At 33.4% G+C, this 25,489-nt stretch overlaps 1 protein-coding gene across 1 annotated transcript in view; it reads left to right on the forward strand.

Moving 5' to 3' along the window:
* Positions 1–388: 388 nt before the first annotated feature.
* The window catches only part of LOC106106191, a 41,433-nt gene continuing 16,332 nt past the window's right edge, over positions 389–25,489 (forward strand). Inside the window, exon 1 of the mRNA XM_013286738.1 lies at positions 389–1,011. Within this exon, the coding sequence (XP_013142192.1) occupies positions 864–1,011 (148 nt within the window). The 5' untranslated portion in view covers positions 389–863. The remainder of the gene's footprint in view (positions 1,012–25,489) is intronic.

The following is a 25,489-nucleotide window of genomic DNA, read 5'->3' on the forward strand; positions in this document are numbered from 1 at the left end:
TCAGTACAGTTGGTTAGTACCGATCTGATTTGGCCGTCTATCAACTGGCAAATTGAGAATGCTAACAGGCTCCAATGAGTATCGCTTGCCGTTGTAACTATCCAAATGTACTGTTTGAATCGGGCAGAAAGAATGCTGACTGGACTGAGCAAAGATCTTCATTCATTATATCTAAAATCAACGAAATAATGAAGATGTAAAAAAAATAGATTACGAAGACAACAATAATTTACTTTTTGTAAAAATGGTTATTAATAAAATCTTGGTTACAAAAAAAATGTTGCCAGGACCTAAAATAAAATAAAACGAGTCATAGTCGATTCGCTCCAACCCTATCACTCTGGGAAACGAATATTTACGATTAAGACTGTACTGTACATCACTAGAGCGGACACCTTTCTTTCTTGAGTTTTTCAAGTTTGTCTCGATCTGACAGTTGTGTCGAGTTGCGTGTTTTGTTGCGCTGTTATCGCTTGGTCTTTAGCGCATTTTTATTTTGATAAATAATCCATTGCCGATTTTTATGTACTCTGTACTCATCACTTATATCAATTCCTCGTTTGCTACCGCGATAAAATATTCATTGCCTACTGATTGGACTCGATAAAGATGAGTTTTCTTGTGAGATTCCGATCCTTTTCTGTACACTGCATCTTTGGATAGGAACGGTCTCGTAGGCACGTACTTACCGTCTGGTCATCAGCACTTTCTCTCGCTGATGCGTTGCCAGTGAGTAATTTGTACTGTAGTTTTTTGTGTACAAAGAGTCTGGAGGATAACGACATCGAAGTAACCGTATGCTATCGAAGTAGTGTATGAATAAATAGTTTTTAAGAAGTACCGTGTAGTGTGATGTGCTAGTGATGGTTGAGAGGGACGGGATGCGGCGCGGCGGCAGCAGCAGCAGCGGTGGCGGCGGGTGTAACTGGGGTGGCGGCGTGCTCGGCCGCTGGTCCCTGCGACGCTTGTTGCTGGACAGCCCACTTGTGGGCAGAAGGCTTGCACACTCAGGTATGATACAAGTAAAATCAACAATTAGACCATCAAGATTGTTAAAATGTAAATTATCTTCAGGTCTTCATACAACCTTTTGTGTGTATGATCTTTATAAAGGACATGGACATTTTGCGGTTGTAAAGTTAAGATGGTTTTATTTAAAAATTTGTTTCATTAGAAGTATAATTTGAAATTATGAGTATTGAGAATTTCAACCAACTTCAAAAAAGTTCTCAAATATTTTGTTTTTTTTTACATTTTTGTTGCTTCATTATTCCACTCCTGATTCATGTTTGTTTCATTGTTACTAAGTATACTTTTCTAATTTTTTATAATGACATAAATTTTCTTTATTTTCTAATAATATATTTATATAACTTATTTATGTATTTTTCTTACATATCATGCTTATGTTGAAGTTTAACAAAAATCATAGTCCACTAAATTGTAATGGCCATAACCAATTGAATGCATTGAGACAATAAGGCCTCCAGTCAAATAGGTCAATGCTACCAGTGCATGACGTCAATCATGGGAATGTCACCTTTATTCACTATATCATTAAGATTGTTTATCTATAACTTATTTATAAATGGTCTATTATCTAATTTTCATTTGTTGTATAAAAAGCCGAGGGTAAACTTGAATTTAGAAAAAAAAAAACAAAAATACATGTAAAGGTATTTTACGCTAAAACCAATAAAAATACCTTTATATGCAATTTTTAAAATATGTAAAATGGTCTTTTTTTCAATAAATAACTATTTAAAAAATGCTCCACTGACAGTGTTATTGAGTGATGTACCAAATAATCTATACAACAAAATACTGTTATCTTTGTTTTTCACAACAAGAGTAAAAAGGATGGAGGCAGTCAATGATTACCCCATTGTTTGCCCCCTACTCTTTAAAAAAAATCACAGTTTATATTATAGTTATTTCAGCAGATCAAAATAATATCAAAATAAATACTAGGTTTTTGTGATTTTTCTTACTGGTATTGTCACTCTATAATTCTATTTTTTCATAAACAACTAGCTGAGGCTTGCGACTTAGCCCACATGAAATAAAAAATAAATAAATATATAGCTTAAGTTAATCACTGATAACATAGCTTTTAAATGGTCATTTTTTAAAATCGGCCCAGTAGTCATTATGTGAATCAAATACATACAGAAATTGAAAAATAAAAATCTTTCCTCTTTATTATATGAGTATAGACTAGAATAATATTGGTTTGTAACCTTTGACTTTATATTTTCCTGACTTTTTATCAGTAACAAAATAATGTTATCATTTCAGTGTGATTCATGCACTCAGATATGTAACTTGTATCTGTTATCTTTTGTCAGCATTTACTTTCTATATCTACCACTTATCTATAAAGAATTATGGTTTTTTGGTATTGTCAGTAATTTTTTTCACTTGAATTCAATCTTTATATGTAACTACCTGTCCCCAAGCGACTTCATTCACATGAAATTATGAAAATTGTTATATTGATTACATTTGTCAAATTCAATTGCAAATGTCAAAATGACATGACTTAATGACAATCTTGCTTCCTTGATGTTGGTAGCAAATTATGGTCTCTTTCACACAGGATTTTTATCCAATTTATTTATCAAATCAACTAAGTTTAATAGCGTGAAAATATATAGCCTAAAGTGTGACGTAACTGTAGGGCTTTTCATTAAAAAAATGAATTATTTAAAAATATGCTGTGATTGCTGACATCTTAGGCAACAAAGAAGTGTGTTTTTACAATTTCTTATAATAGTATAGATAAAATGTCAATGTACTAAAAAAAATTGACATGCAAGTTCCTTTTAATGTAAAAATCTAAATTACATTACTTATCTACTCTTTTGTTATCTTTGCTGCCTTAGTATTATAAAAAGTTAACATAATTAATCTTCATAGAATTGTGCTTATTGCATTTAAACAGTTCTCTAATAGTTATCCTTTTTCCTTGGCTTAGAACTGTATAAAAAGTATTTTATTATTCAATACAAAGTACCGCAGTTCTAATTCTTTGATTTCTTGCATTCATTACATAAATTATGCCTTTTTTGTTATCTTTTACATCAACATAATGAGTTGATTTCTTATGTTTTTCTAGACTCTACTTAAAAGCAATCTGTTTCTTTAAATTGGCATAATACTTTTGGTTTTTGTGTCTTTAAATTGTTTTTTTTAAAACAAGTTGTTAGTAGTTATTATTACTACATCATATCAACAAATACCCAAAAATAATTGAATTTCTATACTTTGTATTTGTAATTAGATGATTTTTTTGTGAATAAACCTGGTACTATGCACCTATACATTATAATTAGATACACAAACAAAATAATTAGGTACAGAATGTGGCATGTTAAACTTGATTTAAAATTATATGAAGATTTGGCACAAATTTTGTTTACAGATTTTATTTATAACTACAAAATTACAATCGAACGCAAAAGCCAATTTTTAAAGAGTTAGTAAATTTTGCACAGTCATTATTTATCAATCGAACTACTTTTTTTGTTGAAAAACATAAGTTTATTTCACGAAATAATTTAATTTTTAATTTAGTAATTTGTGTATAAACACGCGGAGAATTCTAAGGCATTATTCCACGTAGACGAGGCAAGGTGCAAATCGTATCCTCGAATCAGTGACGAGGCCGTCATTAAAAATAATATTTTGTTAATCGACGTCCGTGAAAACGCACCTTTACATGGTGATCTTGTCAGCCGGATATTTTATAATTCGACCTCCTATTGGTATTAGAAATTAGTTCGTTTGTTTAATCATAAGGTAAAAAAACATCACGCGACGTCCACGGCTGTAAAAGCGATTACAACCGCTAACATAATCTTATCTACACAGGATAATTGGTGTATCCGTCTTAAAAGTCTCAGGTGTTAAACTAGTTGTAAAAATATATCTATAAATGAGCGATACATTAATCAGTGAAAGGTTTTTTCTTTTTCCTATATGTTTTTCTTATGGATTTTATAGAGGAAGTAAGGAAAATTACGTTTGCTCATCGAAATTTATTTTGGTTTCTGTGTATTTTCTAAAGTCTCAAAAACAGTATGTATGAGGCGTTAGTTCATTACAACGTTCGGTTATATCGCCTTGATCTCTTGATCTTGCTAACATTCCTATTAGAATTTACTATTAATGTAGTGTGGGCATGTTTTCCAAGTATGAGGTCGTTAATTTTACATGCAAATCCCCCAATAGCCATTCAGCCCACGCTCCTTGTACACTATTTATAGAATTCCGCATAACTTCAGCTAGACGTCGGACTATGTCTTGCCTAAGTTAACACGTCAAATGCCACTGCCCTGCTGGTTTGTAAATACTTACAATCATAAGCACAGAATGTGTTTAACTTTTTTTATGTTTACCATACGAGATGTTGATATAAGAAAGAAAGAATCAGTTTATTAAAAAAAAAGAAAAGGAATTCATTCGGCATGTGCTGCGGTGTACACCGAAGCGCCGGTTTTCAATGAATCCTAAAACAGAATACGCAGTTTTACAGAATAGTAGAAGAAAAAAAACCATACAGACGAATTGAGGACCTCCTTCTTTTGGGAAGTCGGTCTTTTTCGCTTTATTAAAGTGATTTCTGTATAGTTTTAGCAAATTTTTATACGTTATACGGCAACGTTTTATAAAAAAAATATGATTTGTTTCAAAATCTTTCATAAATTATAAAATTTGCTTCTGTTTTGTTATTTCTTAAGTAAGATGTTTGAAGGATGTATAAATAAGTTTTGTTCCCAACATAACTCTCCAAAAATCATAACTCGTAATAAGAAATCTGTATGAAAACATTAAACATGTATGAAATATTGCTTGTTGTTAATCAATAACGATATAGACGTAAACAATTTGAAGTTAACTGGTTTATACAATTTTACGATGCGTTTGAAGGAAACCGTTAAACGCGATCTTGTACAACTATTACTATTATGTCCTAGGAATTAAGAGCTATATTGCCTTGATTTTTCTCAATCTGTTCAGTGCAGAGTGGTAGACCTCGAGATTTAGCGAGTGGTGTCCCATTACTAGTCTCAAGAGAATGGATAAGAGGCGTTACGACTTTTGACATTAGGGCGTGTTTACATAAATCAAAATACATTGTTTTTAACTTACCTTTTTTCACTCAAAGTAGTTTAATGGTATCTTAAGCAGTTCCTTAGTGTATTTCTTTTACCAAACTATCTCTAAGGATTCCCATACTAGCGTTCATTAGTAGCTTTATTCTTTTGCTAGAAAAATGTAAGTGCTTAAATGAGAAACGAAACAAACAATCTACCATTTGAAGTTATAACGTTACTAAAATTATAATTAGTAGTTTAATTGTAACGGTATTTTGTAGCGGTATTGTGTATTATTTATAATTATTTACCTGTTATTTAGTTAAATTATTTAGGTATCATAACGTGTAGTAATAAAAGATCTCGTAATAAGTTTTTAACACATAAATTTATTGGAATTGCATCTTAATGCACTTCCCCATAGAATCCTATTTCGGGAATTATTCCACAGGGTACAGAATCGCGTAGCCATCCGTCAAGTGGAAATTGTTTTCAGTCAGCAGTCAAATAAATAATTGATGATTTAATAAAAAAATATGTCAATGTAAAGGCGTCCTAACAAAATGTCAAAGGTCTTGTCGATTGATTCAAATATCGATTCGAGTATTCGTAGTAACTTTCTAATCGAGATGTGAAGGGTAAAATAGAATGGCTTTTGATTGTCTATCAATGGAGGATAGGCACCGTGCAATAAATGGCTCTTTGATGACTTGTTAGATGTGGCACTTTCTATTAACATTGGTTTTAATACTATTGTTTCATGTGATTGAAAAAATAATGAACTTAATCTCAATTCCTAGTGTTTGTGTATTGTTTAAAAAATAATTGTTTATTTAATAAGTCAATGATTGTTGCGATTTTTTTCGCTTGTTGCGTTTATGTAAAGTAAGTAATATAGTTTAATATTTCATGCTTATATCAGATACGGTGAGAGTTTACTACAAGATTGTAAATGTACGAGTATAACATGTTTTATCAGTACTAGTAATAGTTTTTATGGCTACAAAGGTAGAGGAAGACCGAAGAAAGTATGGATGGATTGTGTGAAAGAGGGTATGATTAAAAAAGGAGTGGATTCACATACGACGGCTGATAGAAGACGGCTGATGGAAGAGCAGCTCATACAAGGGCAAGTTGATGATGATGATGTCTTATAAGTATCATCATCATCATCATCATCAACAGCCTTCACCTGCCCACTGCTGGACATAGGCCTTTCCCAATTAGTATGCTCTCGGATAATTAGTCACACAAGATTTTTAATGGTGTAAAGAACTTCAGTGTTAATTATCTTCTAACAAAAACGTATAATCCAGGGGTGACGAACCTTTATGTATTAACTTTTTTCTTATAAAGAAAATTTTAATTCATTGACGTGCTATCAAATAATTTTGTCTTTGTGAATATTGCTTTGTTGTTGATCGAAGGAATATGGGGTACATGTCACACATGCCATTGCATGGCAAACTTCATCCCTGGTATACACCGTTGTGGTTTTTCGTTGTTGACAAGGATAAAGAGAAAATTATTGAATTGAAAGAGATGGAGGATAATCGCTTTAATTGTTGCTAATTTATATAAATCGTCCATAGTAGAAAGTCGTATTCTGTATGAAAAACTCACATAACTCGTGCAATATTTCTCCTAAAGTTAATAAATATGTCGAATGTTATTAAGTTACAAAATAACATTAATATTATTTACCTTGTATATGTATTACAAGGTCGTTTACTTACACAAATTAATATTATTTTGCACAGATTTAATGTGATATATCAGATTCCAAAGTTCATGGTAAATGTTTAACAATTTAATTATTCGTCTTTCGTAAGGTAATAACGTGTAGAAAAGATAGACATTCTGTTTTGAAGGTTATGTTTGAACATAATTTATAAGTAAAATGTCTGATATAAAAAGTTGAAGGGTTCAAATTTCAAATGTAGGGTTATCTAAAAGTGATTTGTTTGTCTAGTGTAGTATTTGTTAGCTATAAAGAAATATTCACCCATACATACTGTACATCCATGAATCGTGACAGCCCAAGCCAAGGTCCTCGGGGGCCCTTGTGCCTAGTGGCCCTATGGAGTGATCCATGGAGCGTCCACCGCAGCGAACTAAGAGCTAGGTGGCCTCCCAATCCGGTAATAATAACGAAGTAACGACTCGTGTCGAGGTTCTTGAGGGAGCCCTCGGGCTTAGTCGAGGTTTAGGCTAAGCGCCATCTGCGCTCGGCCACCTCAAGCCCGGTGAATCTGCAAATGCCTCTTCAAGGCAAACAGTGGCCATTCAGTCACAAAAAAAAACTATGAATCGATATATTTTAACAGCGGGTGTAATTGCGGAAGGAAGTACCGTTATTTCATCTTTGACGTTATTGTAATTGAACTTTACGTTGCCTTGGCACTTTTTCCTTACCCAACAGTAGATTTTATATAAAGTTCATGTAGCGTTGACCAAGGCCATAAAAATAAGCTAAACCACTTTTATAACTACGCCTACTCCATGTGAGTTGGATGACAGGTAGATGTTGACATATTTGATATCTATTTATTGTAAAATAAAGATCTTTTAAAGAATAATTATAAGACAGTACGATTTCATAATTATGTACATAGTACACATTTTATAGATGTTTATGAACGTGTGTTGAGTTTGGCGATTCAATCTCGTAGTAAATGCTCAGTAAATATTAATACATCAGAGATTACGTTTGCCTTAGAGAACCTTTTAACATACCTCGTAAAGCGAACCTGTGTCTGCTGGGAAATTATGTCGAATATTATAGTCGTAACATTCCATAAATCTTAAAAACAATAGCTTCTTGAATTTTGGTTGAGATTAAACGATTAATTCTACTTGACCCTGTTGACTTACAAAAATCGTGGCACTTGAGTGTTACGTCTTTTTGCCTATACTAAACCATAGAGGTTGTTTTGAGTAATGAACTAACCGACGTCACGTCCGTTCATAACAAGCATGGCATCCGATGTGATATCAAACGTATCGTATCTTAATATCAGCTGATTGTGAATGCTTCTAGAAGAATTTTCTATGTCTATGGTTGTATTCTTAACTTTCACAATACGTAGACAAGGCACATGAACCTATTTTTCCAATGTTTTATAAGTTATTTATTGTCTGAGTTTCTATACTATAGTTTCTAGATCCTGTCATAAGTTTTTGCACTGAACTTTAATATTAAACACAAGTGAGTAAGCCTGGCTAGTTGTTTAGTTTTACAATTTCTTTTAGTAAATCTTATTAATATTGTAAAGTAATCGATTGTACTATATGTCAAGTACGACCGGGGGATTGGCCTCGCCCCGACGGCAACCAGTTCACCGTGTTCCGAGATTTGGAGCAATCGCCTAGAGAATTGTTCGCCTCGACTTAAATCTAGACAGGCCCTTACATTTAAATTTGAACTTTATTCTTTAGAAGATTAAGTAGAAATAAGCTAAGCAGTTTGATTGATCCTGTTGAATATCCCAAATGGTCCTGAGTGCGAATTTGATTTGAAATCGAATAATATAGAAATGCAGTGCTCTCTCTCTCTCTTTCTCTCTCTCTTTAGGTCGTTTACACAGTTTTTTTAATTTGTTATCGTGGTCATTATCTTAATCGTAATCATGATTCTCTTGTTTTCAAAATAACTTAATTGTTAATGTTGGTCCTACAAAATTAACTTCCTAACACATCGTGTGTTTGCTTAGTGTCTCACTAATTTTATCGTCTATGTACACTGATAACAGAGTATCAATACGCTTTGGAATGACAGAGGTTATGTCCCCCACGACGACGTAGGAAGGTCTGCCACGTATTTTATCTGTACTTATTTAGGCGTTGTAGTAAAATTATTTAGGTGTCATGCTGTATGAGTAATGTATAGTTATTATCAGATATGTTGGCGGCTTTGTATATCGTTCGAGTCCGCTGCAAATAATACAATTTTATGTATAGAGAGGCGTAACGGGATGCGCAGCACGCCTATGACTTGGGCTGCCGAGATGTTTGAAAATATATTGTATGTTTAAAATTATATTTGTACTTCTAATTGGTTGGTGGATATTTTTTGAGAGTGAGTGATCTAATAAAAATGGCAAAACAAGCAAAGTTTTGTATTAAAAAAAAGTACTTTATCACTACCTTTTTACTTTGGTTTCCAAGGGCGTAAAATTAGTAACGTTTTATTCTTGTCTTATGTCTTGTATGGAATCCTTTGGATAATTAATTACTTATTTTATTAACTCGTCCTTTGTAAAACTATTGTTTTCTAAATTAATTCACACAGTGATAAGAAAGACACGGGAAGTGAACAAAATCTCAGAAAACAATAAAACCAAAACAAAGACTAAACCAAACACCAAGTAAATACACCGAGAAATCTCCTTAAAATAAGTGAATATTAAAATTGTTAATTTGACTTCAAATTAATAAAAAGCGAGTTTTTGCTTTCGAAGTTGCTGTACTATCCAATACACTGTTATCTCTGTTATTTTTAAAGTGAATTAGAGGGAATACGATATGTTTTACTTCAGCAATGAAAAGCCAAGATATAGCCTAATATATCGTACAGTCTATTTCCTTTTACATCACTTACTAATGTAATGTGCGAAAATATATTAGTGCGACATTTTTGAGCTATATGGCGTTTTTTTTTTTTAATTCTGATAAGATTGTAATAGTTGTTTCGTCAAATTTGACAAAAGTTAAATGAAATGGAAGTGACGTAAATATCCTCGGAAGAACAACCTCGCCAACGAGCAGCAAGGCTGTTTTGTACCGGAATCAGTGCCCACACAATAAACTGTCTCGGCTCACTTGCTTTGATGTACGAGGCTTCCTTTATTTGAATGAATATTAACACAATAAGGCATTGTTATCAACACCAGTTTACAAAGTACCCAGCTTATTGAGTTACACGAAAAATTGTACAACAATAAACAATTGAAGGCTTCTGCTGTTTTTCTAAAGTGATTCCGCAGAAACATAATTATCATACTTCATACTAATATTATAAATGCGAAAGTTAAGATGGATAGATGGATGTTTGTTAGAGTTTGTAGCCTAAACTGCTGAACGGATCTCGATGAAATTTGACACATATATAGAGATAGTCTGGAAGAACACATAGGTTACATTATTTTTTTTTTATATTCCACGCGGACGCAGTCGCGGGGATAAGCTAGTAAAGTCATAATGTCACGTTAGTAGTTTTGAGTTTAACCGGAATGTATGGATAAATCTTTTTCCTTTGATACAAAGTATTGTATTGGCTCAATGTGGTAAATGTTGTCATAGCGTCCACATGACGATCTCTAATTATGTTATCATATTATGTAAACATATTGTTTGTTTATAATATTATCTTTCATTACGCAACTGGAGTTTGTCGGTTGCAAAACACCAATAGAACTTACTTAGATATCCAAATTCACATGTACGCTTATATCTCGTATACAAACATCAAAATAATTTTCATTAGAATGTAATAAAATATATACTAACTAGATGTTGCCCGCAATTTCGTCCGCGCAATATTAAGATAAAAATAGCCTATAATATGCCCGTCTATGTCAGCTACCCTTCAGTGAAAGTTCGGTCGAAATCGGCCCAGACGTTTCGGAGATTACCCGGAACAAACACGGCTTGCGGATAGATAGACAGACAAAAAAATTTAAATTGCATATCAGCAACGCAAATGCATCATCCCGAAATATGGAATTTTTCTTTTGATATTACAAACAGACACTCCAATTTTATATATGTATAAAAGATTAGAAAGAGGGAAAATTTGAAAATTTGCATTGAATAAATCCGAAACTACTGAGCCGATTTAAAGAATTTTTGAGTTTTTACTTGTATTGGAAACGAGATATACATAGATATAGTTAGTAGTCACAGTACAAGTTAAGAAAGCGCCACTTCCGGCTACCGTTTCTTAAGGCATTACAACATCGGTTAGAACTCAATTTCGCTTGCAAGTTCATACAAATAAAGCCTCCAGTGTACAAGACATAATGTACATAAAGGCTTGCACGATTTTGTGAGTAATGTAATACGAATATTAACTTGCATTTATCCGCTTTCTTATGGACAATAGATAGAGTTTGTTTAGTTTTTGTTTTCTCATCAAACTAGCTGTTCCTGTGCGGGGCTTCATCCGCATGAAATTATGAAAATATTATTTTATTGTTTACATTTGTCAAATTATCAATAGCAAATGTCAAATTGACATGATATGACTAACCTTGGCAATCTTGCTTCCTTAATATTGGCAACAACTTATGGTTTCTTTACCACATTAGGGGTATCCAAAATATTTACCCCCTAAGTTTAATGGCTTGAAAATATATAGCCTTAAGCGTATATTTTATTATTACTAGTGTACAGCGACCTCCGACTATCTACGCTCCCTTTTACATCTTGGGAAGAGGGGTGGCTGAAAACCAGCTCGACACTGGATCTCAACCAGTATCGGTTAAGCTGAGCCTCCCCCTTTTGCCATCTGTTATAACTTTTTCGTGTATGTTTTTTATTTTGTACTACTCTGTGTATTCTTGGATGGCAATAAAGAGGTTTTTATTTATTTTTTTTTATTTTTAAGCGTAACGTAAGAGTAGGGCTTTTTATTAAAAAAGGAATTATTCAGAAATAGGCTGTAGTTGTTGACATCTTAGGCAACAAAGAAGTGTGTGTTTACTCTTTATTATAGTATAGATAAGCCAGTTATTAGATAGAAAGGACATCTCTACCAAAACGCGACAGTACTTTTTATGATATGAGTAACGAACGAGTAATATGGCCGTAGGTACTTTATGACTTCCAATAGGTAGAAATAAGAATTGTATGTTGTGTAACATATATAACTGGCTAGCTGTTGCTTACGACTTCGTCCGCGTCGAATTAGAAAAATAGTATAAAATTAAACCTATGTTACTCACTGATAACGTAACTTATTATTGGTGAAAGATTTTTTGTAATGAGCCCAGTAGTTTTTGGGTTATTTAAGTACATACAAAAGTATAAATCTTTCCTCCTTATAATATTAGTATAGATGTCGTTTATAGATACTGGATAAAAGCACTTATTTTGTGAATAAATTGGTGTTTATTTAAGAAACTGCTTAAAGTATCCCATGATGTTCAATACCATTACGGTATTTATAGTGCAAATTTCATTTTTTAGCCAGAAAATACAACTTTTCGATACAATCATGACTATGGATTTGAACAAGTGCAATTTGCATTTAATTTCTTTTACTGCCAGTAACTTTAACGCCTGACACTGCGTTTGTTGTGAATTGAACATGAGGCGATTTCGTTTTTCATCGTCCATCATTCAAATGGGATGTTGGTGAAAGTACTTGTACAATGATGATACGTTTACTTTATCTTTTCAACTTTATTCCAACGCGTTAAGGTTTAATTTTATTGTAGATACAACGTATATTGAAATCTCTTTACTGGTTGACCCTAATTTAAAAAAAAAGCTTTGTAATGCATTTTTATAGCCATCATTGGGGTCAGTTGTTGCCTTTGATCTTTAGAGAGTAAGATCAAGTATTTTTTTTTTGTTTTGGTTAAATTTTATTTATGTTACAATATTTCTTGTAAGCGAAATAACATTTAATTGGGTTGCCAGTAGTCTTGGATTTAATCGGACATCTGCAAGTGCGCACCGTACTAGTACAATTGGGAAAACGTACTAGTGAACTTTTAGTACCTTTAGTACTTCAGATTTGTGACAACACAATACATGAATAGAATATAACGAGGATTATATATTAAGCAGGGAAAACAAATTTAGTTATAGATGATTTTATCCACTTTTGCTTCTCATTATCGAAGGTGGATGCTTCAATCTGGCAAATATTCAATCAAATCAAATACCGAAGAGGCGAACACCGATATCGTGTAGTGTACTAAAAGTGCCAAATGTCTGATTAACAGAAGCCGTTCGGTAACGTTACTTTTAGTACAGTGCCGAGTAACATTACTTTTTAGTACATCACGTGTACTACCCAAGACTAGTTGCCAGCGATGATGCAGTTATTAGTGGCAATGTACTACTGATAGAATTAAAAAGTACAATTTAAAATGTTTATGTTTAAAGGTGTGGGTGGTGAGGAAAGAATAAATCTTGCAAATGGCAATTGTTTATTTTTTGTGTGTACTGTTTGACTTCTCTTTTTTAAAGCTGACCTAATTTCCGTGCACGTGTGTAGAATTAGGATTGAAACTGAAATTGTTGACAGATAAAAAAGTTGCAATAATTAAAATTTATGGCCAAAGGTTAGATTACAATTTTTTTGGATAGCTTAACTTATACGTCTAATTTATTCACAATGGAAAAATTCTGAAGCTTAGCATTTTTTTTTTATAATATAAGGTGGCAAACGAGCAAGCGGCCAACAGAATCCACCGAAATGGAAAGCGACCGCTACCCATAATCATCCGCAATTGCAGATGCGTTGCCTACCCTTCATTGACGGAGGAAGAGACGCACATAAAAGAGACTATTCCTCTTCCTATGCGTGTCCTCCACCATCAAATCCACTTTTCCTTCCCATCCTTTCCTCTTAAGAAAAAGATGAAAAGGGAAAGGGTCTAAAATTAGCATGAAATGTTAAAAATATTGCGGTATTTCAGTGTACGATATATTTTTACTATACTGTCTATGTAATAGTCTAAATTAGCTTTAATGTATGTTAATGTTATGTAAAGTAATAGACAGTTTTTTTCAACTTAATGTCATTTTTTAAATCAACTTGTATGTTTTTATATCAATTTGTCTAACATTCAAGGATGTTTAAAGCCGTTTACTTAAAAAAATACTAGATTCACAAGATAGTGTTAAAATAATCATATACTTGTTGTATCCAAGCATTAACTTATTTGCTACTACGTCATATACGTGAATTAAAATTTATATTTGCACATAAATGTCACCTAGCCCTAGAACTAAGGTCCAACTTTATTTTTGGCTAAGAAATAAGCTACTTTTTTTATAAGTTACTTGGTGTTGCTCGACATCGTGTAATTTTTTTTAAACATATCTTATGTTATTCTCTGATAAAGTAGCTATATAATGGTATAAGAGTTTTTGAAATCGGCCCAATAGTTTTTGAGTCATTTCAGTACATAAAAAAATGAAAATCTTTCAAATATCATTACAAGTTACGTTTATTTACAGTGATCCAGAACCTGGTTCCCAAATTAAACTCACAGACCTTATAGGGAGCAGAGCTCTGTTTGAAAGCTTCCAAGTATTACATTTCTTGTCAACACTTTTACGTAGCTATCGGGGCACCTACCCTAAGTTGGGGTTCTTAAGCCTCAGTCTAGCTTTCCTAATGCGAATTAGTTGACTTCGATCTTTGAATTACTTAGAAGTTATGGGCATTATCGTGATGTGTTTCTCAATAGAGAATGTAAATGTAATGTAAAATGTATGAATGGATGTTTACGGAAAAGAAATGTAACTCAGCTATTTTTATGTAAATTTGCATGAAGAATTTTCTAGTAATAACGTCTTATTGTGAACCATAACGTGCAATCGAGTGTGATGGAACAGTTAGGCGATTTTCTACGCATAGTCATAAATAACGGTTCTAGTTGACGTAATATACTTTTAATAAATGTGTATGAATTGTGTGAACCAAATATATGAAAAATCGTATTTATTGAAGCTATATATATCTGTTATATATATATCTGTTATCTATACTAATGTTAAAAAGAGTAAAGATTTGTATTTTTGGATTTGTGTATGTACTCGATTCACGTAAAAACTAGTGGGCCGATTTCAAAAATTCTTTCACCATTAGAAAGGTAATTTATCTGTGAGTAACTTAGGCTATATTTTTTAATTTCACGCGGGCGAAGTCGCGAGCGACAATGATTGTAATTGTAATCCGTTAGTTAATATACGACAACTCAAATTGTTTTTACATCGCTCTTATATTATAAATGCGAATGTTTAGATATATTGATGGATTGTTATGACGTATCTCCAAAACGGCTTAACGGATCTTGCTGAAATTAATTCAGAACGGGCGAAGTCGCGGGCGACAGCTAGTAAGATGATAAGGTTAATAGATGGAAAAAAATTAACAACACTTTTAATCTCTATAATGAGATCTAAAATATGTAAATGATTATAAAGTAAAAACATTTACGTCATTACGTCGATAATAGTGTTTGTCTTTCGATAAGCAAACTTCAAGCGTATACAAATTTTAACGGAACGTCGAATTTTTATAGACAAGCGGAAAATGCTAATTGTTTACACGCTCGATTTCAACGTTTATGTTTGACTTGTTATATTTATACGTGTTGCTAGCGGGGCATAAAAATGACATACAATTATTGTTTATGAAATAGAATTCTCCCAATCTGATAGACACATTGAGGTAATAATGCCTAATGCTAAAAATAAATCTGTTAGTTACGCGATTAACCGCTATCCGTTATAATTTTGTACAGCATTGTTGTTGCTCCAATGGGATGACGAAAAATGTGGCTCCGCGCAACTAGTCTCTATGGAAATTGTATCTAACGTTCACAGCAGTATAATCGTTGCACTCGATCAACCTGTCATTTGTCCACATCCTGACATTCTTGACTGACAGCTGACTGACATGTCCTACCTGGAAACCCATTTCCTTGTCCTTGTGACGCCGCGAACTTGACCTGCAAGTAATGCATGTGCGCGCTTTACTTATCAACCTCATTAATATGTAATCGGTAGTATTTTGACGCGACGTGAAATATTTTAAATTGTTATTGTGTTGGCGGTTAGTATTTTATGTTTTAAAACTTTTTGTTCGGTACAGTATATGTAGCAGTAACACTTTGTAGCGTAAGAGCTGATTGAATGTGGGATGGCTATAAAGGTAGAGAACGACCGAAGAAAGTATGGATGGATTGCGTGAAAGATATGCCTTAAAAGGAAGTAGATTCAGATATGACGGCTAATAGAAATGTATGGAAGAGTAGTACACACTATGCCGACCCTTTGTAGGGATAAAGGAAAGTTGATGATGACAGTATATGCAATCCATTTAAAGAGATGAGACTAATAGTATTTTTCTTTCTTTCCAGGTAAAGTTCATGCGATATATGTCCAACAGTACCAAACCAGTTGAGGATGGTGTCGTTGCTCTCACAAGAGCGGTATCGACGCGGATGCATTATCACTTCCCCCGTAGTTGAAGTGCCACCGGACGTGGGTAGGAAGTGCTATTAGTTTCACTTTGATGATGTCCCACCCACGCTATTTATTACCACGCCATTACCGACATCATGCCTGTTATTGATGAATTGACAGGCAATTGCTATGATGTTAATGTTTATCGAGAGGCTTCGATAATGAGATTCTATTATCATAAGCTAATGGTTTTGAAATTCATTGATGTGGCCAATACGTTAGTAGTTCGAATAAATGAAAAAAAAATTATAAAACAAAGGCTTAATGAAGGATAATTTTTTGTAACAGACAAGCAAATGGTAAGACGTATGAAAGATGGAAGTAGCGAAAGGTGTACTACTTCGTCCTTTAGTTATGAGTATGAAGAGGTGCACTGGTAGAGATGTGCTTAGAAAGAGGTGGATGGATTGTGTGAAAGGTAACATGACATAAGATAGATTGAGAAGGAAAATTTGTTACGCCGAATATCGAAATTGGGATAAGGACAAAGAGATGTGAACGTACTTTTACTATGTTCATAGTTAACGTATCTAAATAAAGATAAAATTTGAAATAGTTGTGGACATTTGTTTGTCGTAGTGTGCAAAAAATGTTGATTATTCTAATCGCGAATCGGGTACGTCAGATAACTGTATTTCTAATTTATTTTTGTCTACTTACCGTTGTGGTACTAGCAAAAAATTCGTCTATATGTTGTCTTTTCACCCAGTTTCTTGCACGTCTATTGTGATTTACATTAAAGTTTATCCGTAATAGACAAAATTTACTTGCTAGATGTGGAAATTGGAGAAAAATTGTCTTAATCTCACATAATCTATACTTTTTAAGACATTTCTGTAGCTAAATTTTAACATTCAGATGTTAGCCAGGCACAGTCCTTGAAATAATGAGCACTTTCTTAGCTCCCGCTTTTCATTGCCTTTGTGGTCGGGTATTATGGAAGGCTTCCAAATTACACTTATGTTTGCCGCGGTGCCAGGCGGGCTACCCGACTGAATATGCTTGTTAAGTGAGCGAATTGCGTGTGACGTGAATACGAGACATTTTTAATCAGCAGGGTTATTGAAGTTGGAGACGTGGAGAGAATTCTAGCTTTAGTTTACGACACATTTGTTTTTGTTCTTCGACTTCACGTAATATGTTATATTTTTCATGTTTGTCGCATCTATTGTATTAATCTCTAAAATTAGTGAATATAGAACATTGATTTAACGTTTACAGTTCTAGTTTTATATAGTCTTGTCAGACATCGTGACTGAATAACAAAGAAACAATAGTAAAGCGATTGTTTGTTGTTGCAAAAAATTGGTACAGAGTTGCTCGAACAAAAGCGTGGCTCAGTAAACATTGTAAAGACGTTGAACGCATGACAATGAGGACATTTTACTCACGATCTTGTCGGTATGCGGTATTTCATTTGTATACAGTTGCTTTAATACATAACGTTACAGATTATACAGCATTCAAACTATGTAAATCATCTGTTATCCATTCTCAATGCTTAGATCGTTGAATGTTTAGAGAGGGCACACACCTTTCAACTATCTCACGATTGTTGTGTGATTGTCGTTTGTTTTGCAATTCAACTGTTTAATTGCACACCTAAAAATCGAGTAGCGTGGGCTATGTAAGCTCATAGGATCCAAACGAGACTAAACAGTTTTGCGATAGTTTAGTTTCAGGTGTACGCGCGCTCTATTTGCTAACGAATACAAGTTGTATATGTAAATCAAGTGATATAACTCATTCAAAACTAATGTAACGATAAACTTGTTTTGAAATTAGTCGTGGTTTTATATCAGCGATTACGAAATTCTTTTTTTATAAAGATTATTAGAGTTCCAATTCGTTGAAGATTAATTTAGAAATGTTGTGAGAGGTAATTAGGAAACCCTACGTAGATCAATTCAATAGGTGGAAGGTGAATCATTTTTTATATTATTCATTTGGCTGTTTCGCAAGGATTTTTTGTCGTAATCTCAATGAGAAATACGACTTCAATATGTTTTTGCAATGCCAAATCTCGGTTATCAAAACTAATGATTCTGACATCCTTTTAAAAAATATGCTCACAGCTATTGACGTAAAATATGCAAATGTAGGAATATTTTTATTTCTTAAAAGTGTTTTTGTAGCAATATGTTTCATGATTTTTTTTTTATTAATCAGAAGCACTTTAAAATAAATAATTTATAAATAAGTTGATCTTCTTCCTGCCCTTCCTATGGAGGGTTGGCACAGTGTAGTGCACTATCGTGCCCGTGGCCCCTCCGCTATGCGAAAGAGGAACAGAGTTCAGAGAACAGAGTTTAGTGGGTATGCCCCATTATGGGGAGAATCCCACATAACTTCCGCGCTCCCCCGGGCGCGGAATATGCATAAAGCTATTTCCCTCTGGAAAAAAAATTGTAGTACTCTATGCATCACTATCTGCGATCATATCTGAATTCTTTTCGAAATCCTGCTTCTTTTTTTCTCTGACTGACGTTGTGTATGTATTGACGTATATTTTCATCCCTCTCATGCCCTTTGTAAAAACAAGGACAACAACAAGGTTAGTAAAATCGAATGAATATCGTTGGTACACCAGCTGGCGCTCGACCTATTTGTGGCTATTATTATAACTCGTTTGTAACGGTGTTGATTTTTTCTTGAACTACAATTACCTCGTGAGGCTCTCGCTGTCGCTAATTGACGGGTACCGTCATTCAAACCGGATTTAAAGTAGGGTCCCACTATAATTGGTAATAAATAAATTGCGTTTGAATGAAGTTGGCTTTTATTATCTAAGGGTTTAAACGGACTACTTCTAGAATTATAGCAGCATATTCTTGTGTAAATGAAATATCTAAGCATTAAGTTAAATTATTTACTATAAGTGGAACTTTACATAAGGTTAAACTTATCTGCATCAATTTGCAGTTTTATTTCATGATCGTTTGGATTTTTCCATTCGTTTATAATTTGCTAAGCCTTAATCGAAACTAGCCCTAACGTGTCCATGAGAAAATACCGATGTTATTAAACCCGGGAGCGGCCGGAGAGAGCATAATAAAACGATAAAGTAACGATTGTTCTGTGCGGCGTTCCGTTGTTTACATAGCCTTTGTATCAACGTATCACTCATGCTGAGCTCACAACCATACGGTGTCTCAAACGTTAGAGACAAAAATTGTCTGGTGATTAACTCTAGCGGGATCTAAAGAGCGACTTAACTATCGAGCTAATCATCCAGCTTCAGTTCTCCTATTAATTTGTTTTAACCAATCTCAGCGGATTCTAAGGGTCTGTCTCACCAAATTGTATTGTCTGATAACAATCTAACGTGTAAAATATGTGATGGAAATATCGGATTTTGTTACCTTATCTGACAGTGACGACATTTTTAAGCTATCTGAGCCTCTATCAGCCAGTGATGGGACAGGCCCTAAGTCTGTTATGGGTTATTTGTCTACCAAATTACTTATATTTGCAGATGTACATGAGAGAAATGTTAATACCCTCCATCACCAAGAATTTTTTGTCCTCTTAAATCAAAATTGATCTAAAAAGGCTTTGATTTAAGGGTTTAAATTTAAAAATATGAAGACGAAATGTTTTTTTCAACTCATCTATAACTTTACTCATAAGTATGTATTACGTGTACATATTTGCCATCCAATCTCATTCCCCGTACGTTCTGATGTCGTGCAAATGTTTATTCAGACGGCGTATCGATTTCAAGCATCCCAATCATTACGCGAACGCCCGCAATGAATTCGCAAAGGGCGCTATTCGTGTCGAACTGATCGTGAGACACCTTACCACAGATTTATAAATGACTTTGTGCTGTCTGTGATTATGTACTGTACTATTTTGACCTCGTTGGCAAAGATCAATATAAAATGGACGATCATTAAAATATCTAGTTGCTAACAGCGTATTGGCAAAATAGCAAATAATTTTGTATGACGCGTGTGATTTAAAAATGTATTCAAATGTTAACGGTGTTATAGGTCAAGTATGCATTTCTTATAGTGGGCGCTGGTCCTCGACGAGGTGAACTCTTTATATTCTGGATGCGACCTGATAGCAAATTTTAAAAACGGGTTCAGATCTAGACGTGGAGTTTACTTTTTTCTGTGCTCCTTGAACTTAAACGTTGGTTTTTAAGAGGAAGCAACCCTCATCAGAGCAGAGCTGTGGAAATATTGTCAAAGCAAGTAGTCCTCCAGCAAGAGATAAACACCGTGAAAATGATGGCGGAGAAATCATCTCATTGAGAGCCCTTTGGAAATACCGGTTCATACTGTAAAAATGTGACGCCTTACTTGACTGCGTGGGGTAAATATTTGCGTTTTAAAGTTTAATTTTTGCATATTCTTAAAATCTATACTTATACTAATATATAGTAATTTTATAAAGAGAAAAGATTTCTATTTCTGGATTTTTATGTTTTGAAATAACTCAATAACTACTAGGTCGATTTCAAATATTCTTACACTATTAAAAAGCTAGGTTGTTAGTGAGTAACAAAGTCGCGAGCAACAGCTAGGCTTTAATGAAAACCTTAATAATAAGTAGAACTTCACTTTAGTATTTGGATTACAACGCATATTAATTATGTTTCTAACAATACAATAGTAGGTTCAAAGAATTACTTAGTTTACTTATCGTCAAAGAATGTCGTTATATATTTTTTAAATAGGCCTTGTATTATTATAATACATTCCTTCATTGCGGATAGTTTATAAAATATCTATGATATGCTTACCCTAACATGTTTTCCTTTGACATACGAATTAACTTCAAGTATCTATCGATATAATAAATGTAATTAAATGAACTTGATCAGTTTGCCGAAGAAAACATTTCTTGAATCGATTTTGAAACAATAGTATTGTACACAGTTTGTTTGTGTACCTCACTGTACAGGAATTAGATTAAGACTATCGTACAGTCGCGTAGAATGTAGAAAGTGATTAGACAGTTGTGTGCACAAACAGATTGTCTACGTGATTGTCAATACCTCACATACTAATCGGAAATAGATAGCAATTTGCTGATAGAACACGACTTTATGAATTCATTTTATGAAAACTAAAGAATTTATATCTTTGAATACTTTAAGGTCAAGATTAAATATAATTTTAATTATAACATTCTTTTTATAACTAGCTGTTGCTCGGGACTTCGTCCACGTGAAATATAACCTGCCTGAGTAACAACTCAGCGATAACGTAGCTTTTTAATGATGAAAGATATTTTGATATCGTCCCAATAGTTTTTGAGTTATTACAATACATACAAAAATACAAATCTTTCATCTGATTATTAGTAGAGATGAACCGATGTTGCTTTTAGCTTAAAAGGCATTTCCTAAACCAGATGGGACCGGTTTAAACGAATTCCGTCTTACGTTTTGCTGTTTCTATAAATAGAAAAAATTAAAATGTATATGTTTTGCTGTTTCTATAAATAGAAAAATAAATAGAAAAAATTAAAATGTATATGTTACTCACAGATAAATTACCTTTCTAACGGTGAAAGACTTTTTAAAATTGGCCTAGTAGTTTTTGAGTTATTTCAATACGTACAGAAATACAAATCTCTACTCTTTATAATATTAGTATAGATTGTATTTTTGTATAATGTAATTGGAAATATTAATAGATTTGGCGCCGGTCTGGTTTGCGGAAATTTCACGTAATTATACAATCTAGTCCGGGTCAAAGAATTCCGGTTTTCGATACACGCAGGCAACCTTTATGCAATCTATTAATTTACAGATTGAATATTAAGTGTGCATTTTGAAAAGTTTATTTAAGTAGTCTGTGGCCATAAAATAGTAAACATTAGTTGCTAATAGCCAAAGAATATGCTGAGTAGAAAACCTATAAACTTTTCGAGAGATGAAATTCAGCACCAAATTAAAATCAAACTTAATGGCTCCTGCCACGGAATTTCCCGCAAAAGTCAAGGAATTGGTCAGCCCTTAAGGAATGCGGAGGCATACCCGTGCGTGGGCTATCTTCTGCCCTCAGTGGACCCACGTAGGTAACCACAATACCAAAACCACATACTGAAATATAAGTATTTATTCGTTTGGCTGTGCATGCAACTTTGTTGACTGATTTGTGACATTTATGTCCAGCATCAATATATCAGTGAATGTAAATATCGATTGCGAAACCAAATCTTTAGTGTATCGATTAATATTCGGCGGCCACGCAAGATCGTTAGCCCCGCGGAATATGGTAATGTTGGTATTTCAATAAATAAATATATCGTAACGGCCACATTTGTACTATTGCGTGATTTTGCAATATCGTGACTCATATTTTTATTAATACATAAACAAGTAATAATAAAAAAAACTATTTTTAAACACTTTGTATCAGAAGACAGCCATCAGCTGTAACTGTAACCCGTACAAAAATTGTCATATCCCGAAATTAAAAAAAACAAATGTAAATTAAATATGCTTTATATTAATAAAATGTGCACATTTGTTTCTCAATGCATAATTTAGTAATTGTAAATAATCATAAATGTTTAATTTAATTTTATGTATAATTAAAATAGAGGACATCTTGTCAGCAATAAAATACGTTAGTTGGCGATTTTGAGCAATTTAATAAAAGCCACGCATAATAAGTTGTTTGTAGCACGTATACAAACTTCTTACATTACTAACATTCAATGTTAAGCGTAATATGTAAAAAATTAATAAAGCCTGTTGACATTTACTTGTATAATTATACAATGTTATAAATCTGAGCATCAGGAAGCGAGCCGTGAGGAATATAAATGAGCCAAGATACGATGTTCATCGCTGTACAAGGTTAGTCTACTGATGCGAAACTACCATACTATAAATACTATGCAAGTTATGAGAGATCTAGCGTCCAGTTTTATCACTGTCTCAGTATGTCACCGAACGGTCAAGAATGCCGACCTTTTTGTGATATACTTGGGCTTGGGTAAAATTTATAGAGAAATAGTGTTAGTAGTGATACGTGCTTTGACAATAACTTCAATTGAATTTATTATGAACCTAGCTTTTGCCCGCGACCCCGTCCGCGTAGACTTAAAAAAATGTGAGTAGCCTAAGTATTCTTCCAGACTATCCTCTCCGTCTATGCCAAGTTTCTTCGAGATCCATTCAGCCGTTTAGGCTACAAACTCTAGCAAACATCTATACATCCATCTAAACTTTCGCATTTATAATATTAGTAAGATTGGATGACGGCTTTTTAGACCATCCAGGTCAAGAAATGATAAATTCGTAAGGACAGTCATTTTAGTGCAAGTCGATTAGTTGTTCAGCTATTACTGTAAGTGTCGCGAAGTAACTACTATTTTTATGTCGGCAAGCGACGTCACGCATTCTTCATTACACCTGTTTGTATTCAGCTGTTGCTTTATTATTAACTTCGTAGTTATAAGTACTTTTATGTTGTTTCCTTATTCCCATATTCATTGACGGTTTTTGAATGCGGAAGTCGTCAAAGAATATGGAATAGTTAACGATGGTTAATGTTACGTAAATCTTAAATCTTTTAATGTGAGACCATACATGGACTAGAATAATAACAGAGGTGATGCATACTTCTATGTACAGAAACCATAGCATGTAACTATGCTGTATGGGTGGTCTATGAGTCATTTATAACTTAAATAGATTGCAATGCAATGGGAACTAAGAATTGTTTCCGATGCACTTTTATTAAGGAATTTCATAATCGATAAACGGTTCATTGCGTTCAACATTCTTGTGCGTGCGGATATGTTTTTTACGTAATATATATATTTTATAGCACGTATTTACAGTCTCACAGTACTATGGTAATATTGATGATTAAGCAGATGTTTAGTTAATTAGTTACTATACGACTCCATCTTTTTTAATATGTCAAACGTTTTAAAAGACAGCCCAATGCGTGGCGAGAATCTGGTCCCTTCTGGACATTTACACCTTGTCTTTGAGAGAAGCTGATAGTCTAATGTTGAACTAATAGATATTTTTATTAAATTGCATTTATTATCGGAAAAATTGTAGCCAAGTAGTATTTGTTTTTCAATCGGGTTCAGTTAAAACTAAACGTCTGTAGCGGGCTTTATGAAATATGCAGTTATTTGGTAATATGGCATGTCAAATAGTTAACAACAGATTCTTGAAGCATGTTAGTAAAGTTGTTTGTAATTGTTCTTATATAATATCGCGTGAGTGTTTTATTATTTTATACTTAGCATAAAAAGTTAAGAATTATGCACACGCAAGAATTACATACTTTTAGAGGTATCGGAATTGAGTTATGATTTTCTTAAAATTCTGTTTTTGATGCAAAATTAATTTATTTTTTGTTATTTGTTTTTTTTTTAAAGTAGAAAGTAGGAAATTGACGTCATCTCAGATGACTTAGGTAACCGCTCTTTGCTGTATAGAATTTTGTATTAGAAAAGAATGTGTTAAGACCTTTTTTGGGTTGAAACTAGGATATGCTAATTACCCGACTAAATAGGGAAGGACAGTAACTTTTGTATTGTGAGAGTTTCCTTAAAACAGCAACACCTTTTTCAGCCGGTTACTTTATAGATGTCAATCGACAATGATTTTTGAATTCAAGTATTGTTTCCGCAGATCATTTATAACTTCGATAGTCAATTGGTGTCGGTAATCGCCGCAATCGACAATACTGCTACCAAGCTGTGCTAACGAGTACAACCTGCAGTCAACTGGTAGATGATACGTCATTGCTGCATTGACGTACTCTGGTCGGACAATTGAATGACTTGATAGATAATAGTTTATTTCATGGCAGTATTACAATTGTATCAATAGAGTGAAGTAGTAATATTCTTAGGAAGCTTTAATATAAGCAAGTTGTAGTACTGGACTGTGTCCTGCTCTGCATCTTCTGCATTAGTGGTGAATACGCATACATTTTTAAATGTAATGATGAAATCTATGCAATAATTTTTTTATATCCGCGACTTTTTGATTAGGGACATTTTAACTTTAACAAATAGATAGAAATAATAAAAGTATACTATTCTAAAGTATATAAAAAATGTATTTATAATATTTGATTATTAATATGTTTGTCTAATTAGATTGAGTGAAATATGACAATGCTTAGTCAAAAACGTAATAAGCTAAAATATGGCGTGCGTGCTACTACACGTGCGAATCCGTG

The sequence above is a fragment of the Papilio polytes genome, unplaced genomic scaffold, assembly GCF_000836215.1.
Source record: "Papilio polytes unplaced genomic scaffold, Ppol_1.0 DF822289.1, whole genome shotgun sequence".
NCBI classification, from domain to species: Eukaryota; Metazoa; Arthropoda; class Insecta; order Lepidoptera; family Papilionidae; genus Papilio; species Papilio polytes.